General features: G+C 48.0%; 1 protein-coding gene across 1 annotated transcript in view; it reads right to left on the bottom strand.

Moving 5' to 3' along the window:
• Nucleotides 1-12338, bottom strand: part of APCDD1L (APC down-regulated 1 like) — a 47594-nt gene that overhangs the window by 7471 nt on the left and 27785 nt on the right. Inside the window, exons 2-3 of the mRNA XM_053250475.1 lie at nt 4364-4538; nt 1382-1940 (exon numbers count right to left, since the gene is read on the bottom strand). Of these exons, the coding sequence (XP_053106450.1) occupies nt 1382-1940; nt 4364-4538 (734 nt within the window). The remainder of the gene's footprint in view (nt 1-1381; nt 1941-4363; nt 4539-12338) is intronic.

The following is a 12338-nucleotide window of genomic DNA, read 5'->3' as shown; positions in this document are numbered from 1 at the left end:
CTCCCAGGCCTGACCTCCCACCCACCACCCCACCACCACTAGCCAAGGAGGAGCCAAACAGCTCTTGTCGTCGGGGGGATCCGGGTCTGTTCCTGACGAGCCGGGGCTGTGCAGAGCAGCTCCCTTCTGGTTCCCGGCCGCATCACCCTGAGGGGCCTGCCTTCCTTCTCCTCCTCCCGTCAGGCCACGCTGTGTGTGTGGGGAAGTCGCCTGGGAGCCGGAAGTGAGGGTGGGCTGGACGCGGCTGCTGCTGCTGCCGCCTCTGCACGGAGGAGGCGGCGCTCGGCTGGCTGGCTGTGCTTGGCGGCGCGTCCTCCCCGGCGGAGCTCCTCTCAGTGGCTGCTGGCGGTGGCGCAGGATGGGGGAGGCGCCAGGCGGAGAGGCACCGGAGGCCGGCTCGGTGCTGTGCCGGCTACAGTACCTGCAGGACTCGGACCCCTTCTCATTCGCCGCCTTCGCAGAGCCGCGCCGCGCGCCCGCCCACCCCGTCCTGGAGGCGGCATTGAAAAGGGAGAAGGGGCGGCAGGGAGGTATCCTGCTGCCCCAATTATTACAAGAAATACGAGCGCTGGAGGGGGGAAAGCGGTGGGAGGGGTAAGTAAACCCTCCCCGCCCTTAAAGGAACCCACCCCACAGTGCCGGACCGCAGCTCTGCGGTTCCGTGCACACCCCTAAGGGAGACTGCTGCCTGTAAGCTTGGATAACCTGCTGCCAGTCTCTGTAGACAATAGACAGATGAGGTCTGACTCAATATATGGCAGCTTCCTCTGTTCCAATTTGTTTTAATGTCTGGCTGAGTATAGAGTACATAGGAACATAAGAAGCTGCCATATACAGAGTCAGACCACTGGTCTATCTAGCTCAGTACAGTCTACACAGACAGGCAGCGGCTTCTCCGTGGTTGCAGGCAGGAGTTTCTCTCAGCCCTATCATGGAGATGCCAGGGAGGGAACTTGGAACCTTCTGCATGCAAGCATGCAGGTGCTCTTCCCAGAGCAATCCCATCCCCCCAAAGGGAGTATCTTTGCTCACACATGCAATCTCCCATCCAAACACAAACCAGGATGGACCCTGCTTAGCAAAGGGGACAATTCATACTTGCTACCACAAAACCAGATTCTTACTCGGCACTTTCAGGTCCAGTCCTCGGCCACCAGCAGTCAAGTTGACCATGCCTGTCTAGATCAAGGATTCTCAACGTTGGGTCCCCAGATGTTGTTATTGGACTCCAACTCCCATAATCCCCAGCCTCAGGGGCCTTTGGTTGGGGATTATGGGAGTTGAAGTCCAATAACATCTGGAGACCCAACACTGAGAATCCCTGGTCTAGATAATCTACTCAGTCCAACTGCATCCAATTCAATGTAAACTGGGCTCTTACCATTGCATTCTGTAGAGGGCGCTGATATCCGGTTGGCCGATAATGGAGCCTCTCTGACCACTCAGTGTGGATGTCCCCTAGATACAGCTCCTCCACCTCCCGGGTACCTGGGCTTTGCTGGAGGAGCAAGGGTTGGTTGTACTTCTCCACCCGGACCAGGCTCAGTTCATGCATGGCAAAGCCGAGACCTGCTGTGCAATCCCGCTCCGCTTTGGCGCTTAGCAGCTCATACAGGGCACCCGGAGCCCAAGTCCGCCCTGCTGGCAAGAACTCTCTGCAGTGCTCTCCCGAACTCTGGTTGATGCGGCCGACGGCTTCCTGCATTGCCCTCTGGCTGTGGAAGACAATGCCCACTTTGTGGAGGTGGTAATCTGCTTCTGTAGCACCCCGGGTGATCCAGGAGGCCTGGCGAAGCCGGATTTTGCCTTTGATGACCAGGGAGTAGGTGGGGTCTCGGCAGGATGGGTCGCGGTAGTAGAACTGATGAGCTTTGAAGAGGCGGTTGCCATAAAAGATATACGAGCGGGTGAGGAATTCTGGTCCCGGTCGAACCTCACACCTGAAGACCAACCAGCAAGGAAACCTGTCTTACAACCATGGCACTTAAAGCAATTTTATTTTGCTTGTTCCAGCACAGTAGCCCTATTTAGACATTACACTGTACATGTGTACAGGTGTCTACACAAACCTGTTTTTGTGTGAACAACAGTGCATATTCTCTTTTAAGAACCTGGGTAGAGGCCCCCTCAAAACACAAGGTTAAGATAGGACATGTACTACTGTATGGGCACTGAACATAATGAGTGACTAACTCTACCCATGAACAGATCTGTATCAGTGTACACTGTACATAGATTGCATGTGCATTGGACATGTGTGAATAGGATTTTTTTTTTTAATTTCTTGTTTACACAGACAGGTGTTATTGACTGGTTTGTTTTATCCAGACACCGAGTCCTTCCCAAGGACCTGGGATGCCAGAATTTTGATATCAATATTGTTGTTATTATTGATATTGTGGCAAAATATAGGCTGTCCCCAGTAAAGTTGCTTTTTGTAATTGGCTGATGGTGATTTCTGTGGCCCCTGTGGTGTTAAGGTGCTCTTCAAGGTGTTTTGGAATTGCACCCAGGGCGCCAATTCCTACTGGGATTAATTTGGTCTTCTTCTGCCACAGCCTTTCAATTTCAATTTGTAGATCTTTGTATTTTCAATGTGTAGATCTTTATTTATTTTTATTTATTTATTTATTCATTCATTCATTCAATTTCTATGCCGCCCTTCCAAAAATGGCTCAGGACGGTTCACACAGATAAATAATAAATAAATAAAGATGGCTCCCTGTCCCCAAAGGGCTCATGATCTAAAAGAAACATAAGATAGGCACCAGCAACAGTCACTGGAGGGATGCTGTGCTGGGGGTGGATAGGGCCAGTTTTACTCTCTCCCTGATAAATAAAGAGAATCACCACGATCAAAGGTGCCTCTTTGCCAAGTCAGCAGGGGTAACTGGTTTTATATGCTGGTTTGGAGAGAGCCCTGAGCCCTATTCAGGCTATAACGTTGTTCTCATGACCAGAGACTCCTGAGTAGCAGAGGCTTAAACCAGGGACATCTGGTCGTCTGGGGCACTGGAAGTCCTCCAACCCAGCAGCTCCGAGACTGGGTAGCCCAGAACCACGACCCAGGCTAGAAAGGAGGGAGCAGGAAAACGGAGTCCATCCGACCTCATCTTCTGGTCATCTGTGCCACTGCCAGTTCTAAACTGCTACAGGGCGGCTGGTGGCCATTTTTACCCTAATGTTTTGAGGTTTGTGAGCCCAGGGAAAGGAGCACTGTTGCTGTCCTGGGGGCTGCCTTGCCAATGCTCACACAGTGAAGAAGAGGGCAGCCCAGATGGCTGGAGTCTAGAGCACCTTCCTTAGGAGGCAAGGCTACAACATTTGGGGCTTTTTAGTTTAGAAAAAGGCGGCTAAGGGGAGACAGGAGAGAAGTCTATAAAATCCTGCATGATGTGGAAAGAGTGGATAGCAATAGCACTTACATTTATATACCGCTCTATAGCCGGAGCTCTCTAAGCGGTTTACAATGATTTTAGCATATTGCCCCCAACATTCTGGGTACTCAGAAGGATGGAAGGCTGAGTCAGCCTTGAGCCCCCTGGTCAGGATCGAACTTGTAACCTTCTGGTTACAGGGCGGCAGTTTTACCACTGCGCCACCAGGGGCTCTAGGGAGAAGCCCCCGCCCATAGAATGAGAACGAGGAATTACCCCATGAAATGGAATGCCAGGAAATTTAGGGCCGACAAAAAGAAGCACTTTTTCCACACAGCGCATGATTAATGTATGGGACTCTCTGCCACAGGATGTGGTGATGGCCATTAGCCTGGATGGCTTTAAGCAGGTCTTAGACAAATGAATAAAGAACAAGTCTATCAATGGGGCTGTTCACACGACCGCGCACACCTGGTTGGCTGAGCGGTGGGGAGGGGGAGAGGCAGGGTTCAACCTACCTTCCCCCGGATGACCCTTTGCAGACCCAAGGTTGGGAACCCCTTCCATAGACACAGAGGGTTAGACACAAAAGCACCAGACACAAGCCCCACAGAAAATATCTCAGACGTTTGTCCCCGGGAAATGAACGGAAGGGATCTACAGAGCAGGCAAAAATATTCCTAGTGGATCATCCTCCAGCTCAGAACTCTGCTTAAGTGTCTGGGGTGATATCTTTCTTTATAGAGATTTTAAAAAAAAAAAGTTTGATTAATTTGAGGCTAGAGGCAATTGTCAAGATCAGAGAAGTAATTAGGAATTTGCATAGTTTTCAGCAATGGAGAATTCTAGAAAGGTGGTGAATATAGAAAGTAACAAATATCCGCAACTCTTTAGTCAAAATACAGACCTGCAATTTAATGCACAGTCAAGAGATGCTACAGCTGACAAATTTACATGATCTCTTGCACAGCTACAAAACTACTTACCCAGTTGAAATCCAATGTCCTTCCAACCTGGGAGGCACTAGAGCTGTAATTCTAGCACCATCCTGCAGGTGGCGCAATTGGTACTGGCAGAGTGGCTCCCACTGCAGTTTTCCAGGGCTGAGCTGCTCCAAGTGAGTTATGGGAACATCCCATAGCTTCCTTCCAGATGCATAAGCTTGAGAGAAAAATCAGATGTTTTTAGGGCACAGGTGCAGCATTTGAGCAAATAAAAAGCACCTGCTTCTTTACAGCATTTTCTAATAGGGCACTCTTTACCTTTCTGGTCAGTGGTTTTCATGGCTTTTTCAGTGTGCCAAGTACTTTATAGTCCTCATCTTGTTTCCCTTCACTGAAATCATGTGAGATAGATCGCTATTATGCCCATTTTACAGACAGAGAACAGAGGCTGAGTGACAGTGGTTAGCCCATGCAACATATATATGCTACGTATGCGTCATATGTATGGGCTCCAACCAGTATTCCCTCTAATAGGAATTTCCAGATGTTGTTGACTACAACTCCCAGAATCCCAAGCCAAAGGCCACTGCAGCCGGGGATGCTGGGAGCTGTAATGAACAACATCTGGGAATCCCTGTTAGGAGAAGAGAGCTGGTCTTGTGGTAGCAAGCATGACTTGTCCCCTTAGCTAAGCAGGGTCTGCCCTGGTTGCATATGAATGGAAGACTTGATGTGTGAGCACTGACAGATATTCCCCTTAGGGAATGGAGCCGCTTTGGGAAGAGCAGAAGGTTCCAAGTTCCCTCCCTGGCTTCTCCAAGATAGGGCTGAGAGAGATTCCTGCCTGCAACCTTGGAGAAGCCACTGCCAGTCTGTGAAGATAATACTGAGCTAGATAGACCAATGGTCTGACTCAGTATATGGCAATTTCTTATGTTATGTTAGAAGGAACACTGGCTCCAACATTAAATTGTTGCAAAAACAGCCACCCTTGATTGGCTTTTTTTTTTTTTAAGGCCCCTGCTTAACTGGGTGACATTTTCTTAAAATGAGTATTGGCTGATATGATGCACAAGTCTAAGGCGATAAGCTACTCTAGTCATGAGCCACCTAATGGCACAGCAGGGAAATTACTTGCCTAGCAAGCAAGAGGTTGCTGGTTCGAATCCCCGCTGGTATGTTTCCAAGAATATGGGCAGCAGTGATATAGAAAGGTGCTGAAAGGCATCATCTCACACTGCACGGGAGGAGGCAATGGTAAACCCCTCCTGTATTCTACCAAAGACAACCACAGGGCTCTATGCGCACCAGGAGTCGAAATCAACTTGAGGGCACAACTTTACCTTTTTACTTTACCGCTGCTGTGGACAAGGAAGCAGCTGTGCTGCTGTTTCTGACTGGTGGTTGTGCAGACAGTGTCCCTGTGGCTTCCCAAATTCACCACAATGGGGGAAGCCATGGGGATACTGCCTGCACAACCGCCCGTCAGAAATAGCAGTGCCCTTGCTTCCATGTCCTGGGCAGCAGCAGCAGCACCACCACCACCACCATCTTTTGTCCCCTTAGACTCACGCATCACAAGAGTTTTTAGCACATGATTCCCATCCCCCCGCCCCGCTACTTACGAAAACGGTAGAGCTCTATCTCACAAAACCCATTCCCTCTTTTCTGAATGGCTGCTACAACATAGAACTGCATAATCTTAAAGCAGTATGCTTTTTCTTTTTAAGCAGTCCACTTATATGCACATTTGATTAAACTACAAAGATCTCTTTAGTCAAGAAACAACTAGAAGTCGGATTTTAGGTATACTGTATCTGATGAGCCTTTAACATGGCTTATATACAAGCGAGTGGAAAGGTGGGATAGAAAGAGTTTAAATAGAACATATGCACGCACGCAAACCCGAAGTGACTACACTACAAGGATCTCCTCTGTTTTTGCTTTCTTTTTGGACATCTAGTCAGGATGCTCTAAATTAAAATCTGCCTGCCTCCATTTCCAGCAACCCAGTTCTACTAACAGGACATAGTTTTCTGGTGCTCAGCCAGGAACATCCGGGTTTGCTTGTTCTTGGACATGTGGCTGAGCTCCACAAATCTGGCCCTTGTTCACTACCCTTTTGCTACAGCGAATGACTCTCCAGGCAACTGAAAACATTTGCTCCCATCTATTTTAAATTGGAAGCACCCACAAGGAAGCTTCCAAAGTTTGGGTCTCTGGATGGCCCAAAGGTGGCAAGGAGGCAAGGGAAATATCCTTCACTTTAAGCACAAATTCCTAAACACAAAGTGTAAGAGCCTTGGAAAACCTAAAACTTGATTGTAAATCGCCCCAAAGGCATTGTCAGCTGGATGGTATATCAATTCAACAAAGAAACAAAACTCCCCCAAGTCCCACGCACCACCAGCTTGCCCTCAAGGGAACACCATGCCCCCAAGTGCCTTCTGGTCCACCATGGGGCAGAATAAGCCATTAAGGACCCCGAGTGGAACCAACGATTTCATCCTACATGGAGGGGCCCCCATTTTTAATGCTTCCCATATAAAAACAACATTTCACTGCAAGTAAGAATTACACACAACACAAGGGAAAGAGATTCTAGCCTGGCTCATGCCCTGCCATGCCACTTTTCTACTTGTGGGGAGTTTTTCATGAAATGGAACATTAGAAGAAAAAAGTGATTCCCCTACCGCAGTGCTGTAGTCCATTCTACTCTACCATCTTTCCCACTGCAGGTGTAGTCAATCAGATGCAGTCAGTACTCTCAGACTAGTGATTTTAAAAAGCAACAAGGAGACTGTCGCTACTTGTTCACTTAAAATCTAAGAAACATGCAGATGTGAAACCATAGTTCATGCCAGTCGCAGCTCCAACATAGTGGAAGCCACGGCCATAAAAGCAATGTAACGCACACAACCAGTATAAGGTTGGCATGCAATATCTCCCGGTTACACACGACCCTCTTCTTATGAAACCTCCCCACCTTCAGTAAACATGGACAAGGGGACCATTCCCACCTGATGGTAATGCACGCACTGGCCACATACCCCAACAGCCACCCTTTCAGAGAAAGGGGTGGACTCAGCTGCATGGGAACTTTCATTATCCAGGGTTCCAGCTCTGGTGGTCTGCAGGCCCCACCCCTTTCTAATAAGAGCCAACCATACAGGTGCTGTGGGGGTATGGCCAATGGGTGCATTGGTATCAGAGAGACCAGTGACATGGATAGCTTCCCTCCCCTGTTTACTGAAAGTGGGGAGGTCTTAGGAGAAGAGAGCTACAGTCTTCCAGCCACTGTGAAAAGTCCCAACACCAAGTGCCAATTTTTGCACAGACTATTTGGCATGCTGCTGGAGGAGCCAAACTCTGAAGCACACTCAGCAGCATACCCCCCACCCACCCCCAAAAGGTCAGTCTTATCTATGGCCCTAGTCAACACCCTCTGTGCATGGCATCTACACAAGTTAACTCTCACAGTGGCGTGGCTACCTTGCAAGAGATGCTCCCAAGAGCCAGTCATCAGGAAAGCCTCACTGGGTGTGAATGATACTCAGTTGCGTAAGAAACTGCCTTATGCCACATCAGTTCCTTGATCTATTTAGGCCAGTATTGTCTACACCAGGGCAGCTCAACTTTGGCCCTCCATCTGTTTTTGGACTACAACTCCCATAGACCCCAGCCATAGTGGCCAAGCATCAGGGATGACGGGAGTTGTAGGCCAACATCTATAGGAGGTCCAAAGTTGAGCAGCCCTACTCTACACCAACTGGCAGTAGCTCTCAGGAGCATTTCCCAGCTCATCTTGGAGATGCCAGAGATTGGACCTCAAGACCTTCTGCATGCAAAACAGGTGCTCTCCCACTGAGTTACAGTCTCTCCTAGACAACACCCCGCCCCCCCCCCCCAAAAAAACATACCAAGTTATTTGAGCGCTTCAGGGAACCATGTTGGTACCAGATACTAACAGTGCACCACCTTCTGTTGTTGGCCAGTCCAGAAGAGTCCTTCTCAGTTGGACCAAAGGGCCACCTAGTATAGCACCTTGTTTCCAGCAGTGACCAGCAGATGCCTCTAAAAAAGGCAACAGCCCACCCGGTGGTTCCCAGCATCTGGTATTCAAAGCAGAACACCGAATCTGGACATGGATGTTCCCTTTAGCTATCATGTCCCACAGCAGCTGTCTACTTGGTTCCCTCCTAATCCCTCTCAATTTAAGGATCAGAGAGACCCCCAAGTCCATGGAGACATGTTGCTCAGATCACTCCAGCTAGGGAGGGAACAAGAAGGCCTTTTAATGCAGGGGTTCACAGCCTTGGGTCCCCAGAGTGGATGGGGCTGTAGCTCGGGGGTAGAGCATCTGCTTAGCATGCAGGAACTCCAAGGGCCAATTCCTGGTGGCATCTCCAGGTAGGGCTGGGAAAATCTTCTCCTGAAACCTTGGAGAAGCCACTACCAGTCAGCGTAGAGCAGGTCTACACAATGTAAGGCCGGGGGCGAATCTGACCTGCAGGGGTTTTCTTCTGGCCCACAGGTAGGAATATCCTGCAGCAACAGCAGAAGCTGTTCTTGTGAGCTGGTCTTGTGGTAGCAAGCATGACTTGTCCCATTAGCTAAGCAGGTCTACCTTGGTTGCATATGAAAGGGAGACTAGAAGTGTGAGCACTGTAAGATATTCCCCTTAGGGGATGGAGCCGCTCTGGGAAGAGCAGAAGGTTTCAAGTTCCCTCTCTGGCTTCTCCAAGATAGGGCTGAGGGAGATTCCTGCCTGCAACCTTGGAGAAGCCGCTGCCAGTCTGTGAAGACAATACTGAGCTAGATAGACCAATGGTCTGACTCAGTATATGGCAGCTTCCTATGTTCCATGAAGGGTTCTTGGACCGTCCTGCTGATGAGCAGCAATGGCTGAATGAATTTGGCTGCTTGAGACCAGATATAGCTCACTGACATCATCCCTCAACTCCGATCTTCTGCCCCATCACCTTGACTAATATTTTTAATAATTAATCTTAATGTAATAATGAAGGTCCTGAAAAATGATCTCGGCCCCTGCACACCAAATCACAGCTGGTTCTGGCCCACTGGGGCATTTGGGTTGTGCACCCTGGAATAGAGAATACTGAGCTAGCATACCAATGGTCTGACTCAGTTATAAAGCAGTTTCTTGTGTTCCTAAGTTGTTGGACTACAGTTCCCATCATCCACAGCCACAATGACTAAAGGCTGTTGTGGCTGTGGATGATGGGAGTCGTAGTCCAACCCCATCTGGGGACCCAACACCGAAAACCTCTGTTTTAATGACTTCACTGGATAGACAGAAGTATACAAACATATGCAATTCATTTGATACACAAGCGTATACAAAGCTTGTGAGTTACACAAAGCTCTTCAACAGGCAGAATGGAACAATTAGAAGGTCGATGAATGTACAAGCAGCAACTGAAACTGGTCCAACAGAACAATCCATTTTAGTTTAATTGGCTTTCTAGCCTCCCCCATCTCTAGGCCAGGCCTACCTCAGAATGATCCATCCTCTCTCCCCTCCACAATTTACTGCTGAGGGGTAACAGCCAAGGCAGGGAAATTGCAGCATGGGAACATTAAGGCTTTCCTGTTGCCCTTTTACAAGGACAGTAATTTTGTCACTTACCTCATTTCCCGCAACAGCGGATGTTATTGGCTTAGGCAATGGGAGAATACGAAGCCAAATTAAGTCTTAAATTGGTTTTAATATCACTTGTTTTAGAACTTGACCTGGAGTCAATGGGCATTTATCAGCGGAAGAGATACTCGCCTGGTTTCTCTAACACCCTTGTCTAATTGTCTCTCTTTCTGGACAGTTTGCGGGCATCTGCCTCACATACTCAGTCACTGGAGCAGATCCCCCTCTTTTTATTTCCAACATCCTCCAGTCTGAATCAAGGCAGGGTCATAAACAATAACGGACTAGGGCCCAGAAGACTGGTTTTCACTTTCAGTTGCAATCTTCCCGGGTGGCCGAGATCACAGCACACAAGTCGTTCTCTCCAAGTGTCAAATTTCCCTCATCTACCACATGGAGACCTTAATGCAAGAGGCTGGTTGTTTACCCTGGGATTTCGCTCTGCCATACACCACATGGATGCTGCCCATGCAGTTCTGACTCACATTCCCCGTTTCCCACTCAATGTAGTGACCAATACGGGTAAAATAGAGTTCTCAAATTTTCAAAGGGGCACAGGAAATGAGAGGCATATGCCTTTCTTACTTTTACTTAGCTCTAGGAAGACAGAGCTAAGTAATACCAAGTCCTTATACCATATACCAAGTTGGTCCATCTAGCTCAGTATTTTCTACACAGACTGGCAACAGCTCTCCAAAGCTTCAGGCAGGAATCTTTCCCAGCCCTACCTAAAGAATGCCAGGGACTGAGTGTGGGACTTTTTGCATGTAAAGCAGAAGCTTTATTTATCCATCTGCATACAATATTTATATTCTGCTCCTCCTCCAGAGAGCCCAAAGTGGTATACATAGTTATGTTTATCCTCACAACAACCCTGTGAAGAAGGATAGACTAAGAGATAAGTGACTGGCCCAGAATGACCCAGTGAGTTTCATGGCTGAACAGGGATCTGTATTCGGGTCTCCCCAGTCTTAGTCCAATACTTTCAACACTAATAAATACTCAACAAATACTCGTATTCATATTACGCCACACTGGCTACCACTGAGAGATGGCTCCTCTACGATCTTCCTGGGCATTATCCAATAAATCAGCAGTTCTCAGTGGGTCTCCAGATGTTGGACTACAACTCCCACCATTCCCAGCAACAATAGCCATTGTTGCTGGAGATGATGGGAGTTGTAGTCCAACAACTGGGGACCCAAGTTTAAGAACCCCTGCAGTAAGTCAATGCTGACAATCTAACCTTTGCTGTCTCAGGTCCCTCCAGGTAAAATTTTCTTCTTCAAGATACTCATCTTTATTTTGCCCTTCTCACTTTTAGAAGTGGTGGAGGCAACATATTGAAAGGACCCCCTTGTGGGATCCATAACAGTAAGCTCCCATGACGAGGGTGGAGAAGGGGTTTTCCTGTCGCCACAAAAACATTCCCACATGCAAAAATGAATTCTTCCTCAAAGGAGTGAATGGGTTAAGGCAGGCTAAAAGTCTAAACAAATAAATATATTCCTTTACAGTAAAACAGATTTGCAAGTAGGGTTATTAATGGACCAAAATTACTTACTGTTTATACTAGTATAAACATACTTGAATCAATAAAGTTCTTCCTGATGTCTCCCCAATGATGGCTTAGCGCCTAACTGCTTGCATGCTAAGATACCTGAGCCAATGCGAGGCACTGCTCTTTGACTGAATCTTTATTATGTCTCCTTGGCAGAAGCACCAGGTCTGCATTGTTTTACAACACATACGCTTTGGCAAGATAATCACAGGGGTCCGAAACATTCAAAAAGAAAAAAAGCAGGGTGTTTCCCTCGCCTTTAAAAAAATCAGAGATAAAGCTTGCAAAGAAAAAAACTAAAAACATAAGCACTACAATATTTTTACTTCTGGGGAAAATCTGTTGCATTGCTTTTATGGCAGCAAAATGCCAATTGGCTAAGGCAGAACAGAATGTTCATCAACATTCCAACTGGTCAGAGAACAAAGCATCCAGAACGTTTGCAGTCCAGCTTGTGTTGTGGGAGAGCAGAGGAGGTAAAAGAGTTGTTAGTCTGGCTGGGATTAAACCTTCAGACAGGTGGGAGTAGTTTTGCGGGGCAGTCTCAGAAGACTGGGAATAAGGCCAGAGATGCAGGCAAACTAAAGGGCAAGGAGAACAGAGGGGTCTCCAGGAATGTTGCATAGTAGGCAAAGAATAAAGAGGCACCTGAAAAAGGGTAGATGAAAAAGAAGGAAATTGAGAGAAAAAGCAGAGGAGACAAATATTGAGGAATGGAGGGGCTAACAGATGTGAAGGGAAGTGCCAGTGGACTGCAAAGGGCTCGGGACTGTGGACCGGAGAACATGGTATTC

The sequence above is a fragment of the Hemicordylus capensis genome, chromosome 4, assembly GCF_027244095.1.
Source record: "Hemicordylus capensis ecotype Gifberg chromosome 4, rHemCap1.1.pri, whole genome shotgun sequence".
In the NCBI taxonomy this organism is placed as follows: Eukaryota; Metazoa; Chordata; class Lepidosauria; order Squamata; family Cordylidae; genus Hemicordylus; species Hemicordylus capensis.
The sequence above is the reverse complement of the archived record's forward strand: the minus strand, read 5'-3'. Positions and strand labels throughout refer to the sequence as shown.